Genomic DNA, 6,787 nt, shown 5'->3' on the forward strand with positions numbered 1-6,787 from the left:
TTCAAGAATGACCTAAAAGATAAAATCACTGACTTAATTACAAGGTAGCTACTTGATATATATTTTCTATATATATCTGTATGTTTAATATAAATTTTTTATTTGTAAAAATGTTCATCTTGCAAAAAGTTATTATTGTTTACAAAAAAGAGAGAATTATTGTGTTGTACTAAAAAAAAAAAAAAAAAAATTTTAGGTGGTCAGTCATGAACCTGTATAATCTTTTAATTGTCCTGTCCCTGCTCTTGAACGGTTGATCCTAATCCTTTGTAAAAACCTCTTAAATATTTAATCCTGTTTTGGCAGTTCTACTAATTCTTCAATTGTGTTGGATTCCAGGGCATATGTTTCCTTTATAATCCCCATCTGTCATTTATATGAGTTTTCTTTGTAAACACTTTTATATTTCTTCAGTCTGCTAAGTAAAGGACTAGTGTTGAAAGGCCTCGCAGCACTCCAGTGTTTCCGTTTCCTGTGATTTTATCTTTATTTATATATATATATATATATATATATATATATATATATATATATATATATATATATATATATATATATATATATATATATATATATATATATATATAAAAATATATATATATATATATATATATATGCAAATATATTATATATGTTATATTTAGTATATATATATATATGAAAATATATATATATATATATATATATATATATATATATATTATATTATATATATATATATATATATATATATATATATATATATACCTCCATATGCCTCCTTTTTATATTTATACACATATATATATATATATTATATATAGTGCTATATATATATATATATATATATATATATATATATATATATATATATATATATATATATATATATTTGTGTGTATGTATATATTATGTATGTACTGTATATATGGATGTATAATTTGAAAGATTTCCTCTTGGCGAGCTTAAGTTGAATAATAAACAGGAAAGCAATAAGACCAGAAATGACATCTTTTTTATTTACACCAACATTTTGGGAATTCCCTTCCCGTCATCAGGGCCACAATAAAATGAATTTTTATACTATTAAAAAACTGGCTAAAATAGCTAATATTTATAAGAAATTTAGTTACATGACACAACAGTCGTTATGGCAAAAGTAAAATAAAATTTTTAACAAAAATTTGTATAAACAGGCTGATGGTATGGCAATGGGGTTACCACTGAGTCACACATTTGCAAATATATTTATGTGCCACCTTGAAGAACTATTTCTTAGACAATGCCCAGAGTTATTTCGGCCCATTGTTTACAGATGATATGCTGATGACATTTTTATTGTTTAAAGAAAAATCCCATGCTGATATATTTTTAGAGTTTCAACATATTTTATTGGAATGTCAAGTTTTATATGGAAGTAGAATCAGATAATCATTTACCTTTCCACCAAGATATAAATATTTCACGTAATGGGAGATTTCTCACAGGTAAATATGGAAAAAAGATGTATACTGGTTTGGGTCGTAACTTTTTCAATAACTGCTCTATGACATTTAAGTTGAATGCATTAAAGACACTTTTATTCAGGGCCTCAGGGACTTGAGTATGGATGTTACTTGGCCTTCACTTGGGCTCTTGTGTTCCCTGACGGGAGCTGTGCCCAGTGGTTGGGGGCTCCCTGTGTCTGGCGGTTAGGTTATGTGCGTAGTGTCTATTCCTCTTCCTACTGAAAGGCAATATATGATCTGACTCCTGTTGGATAATTAGGGTTGGAGCTCCCGAAGGGATGGCGTCCTATTGAGAGCATCTATATAATGTTGATGAATGGCTCCTTAATTTCTGTGAGCCCATCATATGAGGCGCAGTGTAATAAGGTGCCAAGCCCGTTTTTAAAAAGTGATAAAAACGCATTTAAAGTTTGCCAACTATGAAAAAACGCTTATAAAGAAAAACCATCGATTTTCAACCTTTTGCCAGTAACATAAGGGGACAAAAGTGTGTGTACAGGATAGTGCTGTACTTTAGCTGCTCGCTCACAATTTCTGCCACCTTGTTAGCCCATCATATATCTTCAAAGGGTTGTTGTAGTGTATCTGATGTAGTTTGACTGTGAGATCTGTGAACTATGTTCGTGCACATCATCTTCTGTCCTACAAATATGTGCATGGCCACCATTTAAGAAAGGAGCTTCCAAGAACGTCAAAAACTTTATGTCTATGGGTGGTACATGGACGATGTATTTTTCACAATAAAGGAACCAAACGATGCCAGAAAATTAGCAGATGCCCTGAAAAGAAACTTGGTGCTCAATTTCACACAGCACAGCCAACAGAACACCTTACCGTTTCTTGATGTCCTAGTAAAACAGCAAGAAGGACAGTCTAAAAGTGCTGTACACACGAAAGCAACAAATCCTGGCTGATGCTTGAATGCATGAGAAGAACGCCCAGATGCATATAAAAAATCTTGAGTAAGTGCATGTGTAAAAACAGCATTTACACACTACTTATCATGGAGAGACATACACACCAAACTTGACCAAATTCATTAATTGCTAACAAATAATGAGTATGCAGATCAAATTATTGAAGCTGCAGTAAAAAAGAAAATGAATTTTACCAACCCAACACGATGACAAAAAAGTAGGAGAGTCTGACTATTTATCATCAGCTACATTATAGGTTTGCACACAAGGAGGAATGCCACACTACATGGGATAGTTAGCAGAGGCGTAACCCCAAAAGCCCCGTACCAAAAAACAAGCCTCAGATCTTTAGTAAACCAAACCTTGAAGCAGCCTTAATAATGAAGAACAGCACTGCTCTGGGAGGAATGGATATGTGCACAAACGTTGTTTACAGTCCCTTGTCCAGAGGGATTGTGTTAAACTCACAGCCAAAATTACATTGGGCACACTATAGCGACTATTTGGAGCAGTACGCTGGTTCACATAAATCAAGGAGCCATTCATCAACATTATATAGATGCCTACAATAGGAAGCCACCCCTGCAAGAGCTAATCGAAGGCACCCAGGTCGTACACAGAGAGGCCAACATTAATACATAAATTTTTCCCACCGAACACAAAAAGCCTACCAAGAAAATTTATACACAAACAAACCATCACCTTTGCCCCTACATTGTAAATAGAGGTGAACAAAATAGCCTGAAATAAAAATGAAGTATTAATTTCTTAATGCTTAATGAATACATTAAAAGTAAAGGTGGGTGGAGGAAAGGCTGAGTTACTCAACAACTGAGGAGTAATCAGCAAAATAGCAAGAGCAAATGGAATAAAAAATAAACTAATACTGTATATTAATTGAGGTGTGCAGTGCTAAAACCCACACTCGCCACAAGTTGGCGATTTACAGATTATTGTGCATCTGAAAAGCTCTATCCTTCTTTCCAATGGTATAAAGTGAGTGTGGAATTTGGGTCAGGAAGATGGTTGAAAATCCTATTGAAGCAACATTAGATGTTATGAGCTTTTAAAGTTTTCAAACTTTAAAGCTCGTTTTCTCCACTTTTTAAAAATGTGGTGAGTGTCGGTTTTAGCATTGGATGCCTCAATTCCCAAACTCAACTGAGCTTGGGAGAAGTCATGGTTGTTGTAACTTACAATGGGCCGTTAAAGTAGAAGGCCATCTCTCTTTGTCTACTAGTGGGTTAGCATGGGCATACTGTCGTTTAGTGATTGATTTGCTAGCTGTTCATCTTCCATCTTCCGGACTTAGGAAGCTGTGTCTGGGGTATTTGACACTGCGAATTATAGCTAATTATGATTGATGAGATTTTATGAGACAATTGTATGTTCAAGTAGTTATATTCCAACAGGCCATACGACAGAGAAAGCAGTGGGTCATAAAAGCAAAAGTAAATGGGCAACATTTTTGGCAAATGTTGAAATCAACAACACAGAATATGAAGACCACTCTTGTGCCTCCACAAGGTAATTGTTTTTACATTTTTTGAGTTCCTTTGTAGCGTTTGTTGACCTCAAGAGAGGAAAAATTGTACAATAAAAAATTAACGAGTGTAATGTAGTGGTTCAAACTGTTTTATGGGTATTTGTAAGCTTGATAACATTATAGATATCATGTAGTATATTCTCCCTCGATTTGGGACCACCTTGCCATGGTGAGGGGGATCTTGAACCCCAGGAATCTGTTCCCAGGTTTGAGTCCAAGAGTTCCATATACCATTCTGTATTCCTTTGAATTAATTTTTACGGAATTTTCCACTTTTGCTCAGATTTCTTGGGCCTGATAAATAAGAAAAGATATAACTGGGATTGGAGTTATATCTAAAGCTAAATAGTGGGAACTGTGGTAGGACCATCAACTGCCCAATAATGTTCAGACCTGAGATATATCAGGGTGGAACTATTCTTTAGGACGGGACCACGGATTCCAGGGGGTGTCTGGAAGAATAAACCCCATGAAAGGCTGATGATATCTTTATAAGGTTTTCAGGTTTATTTTTTTTCTCTTTACTTGAGTCTTTATGCTCAGTAGTGTTAAAGATTTAAGTACCCCTTGGCCCTTTGATGGTAGTGACTCGGCACAGTTGACAACCGCTGGAACCTCCTCTTGACAACCTCTCTGGAAAAATCAGAAATAAATGCTTATGTAATTACACTGGAGCCCTATGCTCCAATAAAAAGCAAACCAAAAAGAACCAAATATCTTGACCTAACCTTGACCCACTTCGACTCCCTCTTTGGAAGTTGAAGTTGGTCATGATTCCTGACCTTAGAAACAGATCCTGTTGAATCGACATTCAACTACTCGACATTCAACTACTGAAATGTCATCCAGACATAAAGGATCAGGTGTGGTTGATAGAAACGACAACAAAAAAATCAATCAGAAAACTACTGAACTATGAAAAATATTGACAATATAAAGGTACATGTAAAAAAACATGACAGTGTGAATAGTGTACAGGGTACCATATTACTCCCTGATAATGATTAAGAACCAATAGAAAAAATATATTGCTGGATTTCCTTAAAAAAAGGTACAACAATGTACTAGATTGCAAAATATACAACATAGCCTGTAGATGGAGTAATGGAAAAACACTGAGAATAGCAAAGATGAAATTCAAAGGCCATGAATTACCCTTGAGAATGAAAACCATGGGCCAGAGCAGAGAACTGAGACCAAATGTTCCAAAACCACCACTGCCAAAACTGTAGTATGTATGGATGACATACAAAGAAAAATTGCTGTAATAAATCTATATGTGCACATTGTGGATCTGACAAACATACCATGCAGTGGAGGTGTGGGAACTGAAATGTGGTAACTGTGGACAAAATCACCATGCAAGATCTAAAGAGTGAATGTACTATACTGTATATACAATACACAATTAAAATTACTTCAGGAAAGGACAGGAATGCCTATACAAGAAGCCAAATTAGAATTAAAAGTTAGAGGAATGCATGATCCTGCTAGGAAACGAATGTTTTCTACTGTAATTAGATCAAACAATGAAACAAAAATAGAAATAAATAAGAGTAACAAAACTCTCATGGATCAGTCTCAAAGAAAAATAACCACTTTGCAAGAAGAAACTGATATAGCAAAGAAGCAAGAAAAGTACACAAAATTTGTTCAAAGTCACTGGAAAACAGATACCCAGAAATATTAGAAGATAGTTATGATGAATTAGAACATCAAAGAACATAAACCAAAAATGATAAGAAATTAGTAAGAGGAAACAGATAACAAGTTGACAAGAATGATTATGTGATGGGAGAAGAGATTACTCCATCACCAATAATAGATGCAGCAAGATCAAACGAAGAAACGACACATGAAAACACGTGGATGTAACGAATGTTTCATTGAACTGTGCAATAAAAACAGAAGCATAACAATGGACAGTTTATGAAACACTACAGGAAATTTTATAAGATACAGAAATAAAGAAACTACTATTTTGACACTCACGAAAAGGGCTGTATGTGTATTGGACACATAATGTCTTATAAAGAAAAACAAATACAGATTGTAAATAGGATTTTAGAAAAAATGCAAATTGATGATCCACAAAAAGAAAATAACACTTGAGCACACTAACGTTATACTTTCAATAATTATATTACATGATGGAACGTAAATGGTCTACAGACCATGTTACATTTAGGAGAAATACAACAATTACTAAGGGAATATGAACCAATGTTACTATGTTTACAACATGTCAACAAAACAATATCAACAGTAGGTAAATACTGTATACCTTAGTATCTATCTAGAGAAGAAGAAGGAAATTTAGGTACTGCTATATATATACATAGAAAAGTATGTTATGAGAGAGTACCTGTAAATTTTACTGACTTGCAAATATCAAGTATTAAAATACGAATAAAAAAACGATAATCACATAATTTATAATTTATACAACCAACCTAATAAAAATTAAGACATTGATAAACTTGAAGATTTCCTTAACAATACCAAGGAACCTACATTAATAGTAGGTGGCTTTAATACTCACATCCCAATATGGGACTGTAATTGCACAAACGCAAATAGAACAGGTAGTAAAATAGAAGAGTTCATGGATTCAAACATGTGCTGTATAAATGATGACGAAATTAGCAAATATTTTTCAAAACCACATGGACCATTTTCCTCAGTAGACTTAACTCTATGTACAAGAAGTATAGTTGACAGATTAGATTGGAGCAGTTGATGACTTGCACACCAGTGACCATTTTCCATTATTAATTTCCTTATTACAAAACAATCCTGCAAAACATGTCCCTCACTATAACATTTACAAAGCAGAA

General features: G+C 33.8%; 1 protein-coding gene across 3 annotated transcripts in view; it reads left to right on the forward strand.

Moving 5' to 3' along the window:
- LOC136833796 (MRN complex-interacting protein) overlaps positions 1-5,501 on the forward strand; it is an 82,316-nt gene extending 76,815 nt beyond the window's left edge. For 2 of the 3 annotated variants that reach the window (XM_067096055.1, XM_067096053.1), the window contains exon 4: positions 3,817-3,951. In XM_067096055.1, the coding sequence (XP_066952156.1) occupies positions 3,817-3,935 (119 nt within the window). In that variant the 3' untranslated portion in view covers positions 3,936-3,951. Of the gene's footprint in view, positions 1-3,816 lie in introns of all 3 variants that reach the window. The other variant, XM_067096052.1, reaches the window with a different exon arrangement.
- The last annotated feature ends 1,286 nt before the right edge of the window (positions 5,502-6,787 follow it).

Source organism: Macrobrachium rosenbergii, chromosome 52 (genome assembly GCF_040412425.1).
Source record: "Macrobrachium rosenbergii isolate ZJJX-2024 chromosome 52, ASM4041242v1, whole genome shotgun sequence".
Classification (NCBI taxonomy): Eukaryota; Metazoa; Arthropoda; class Malacostraca; order Decapoda; family Palaemonidae; genus Macrobrachium; species Macrobrachium rosenbergii.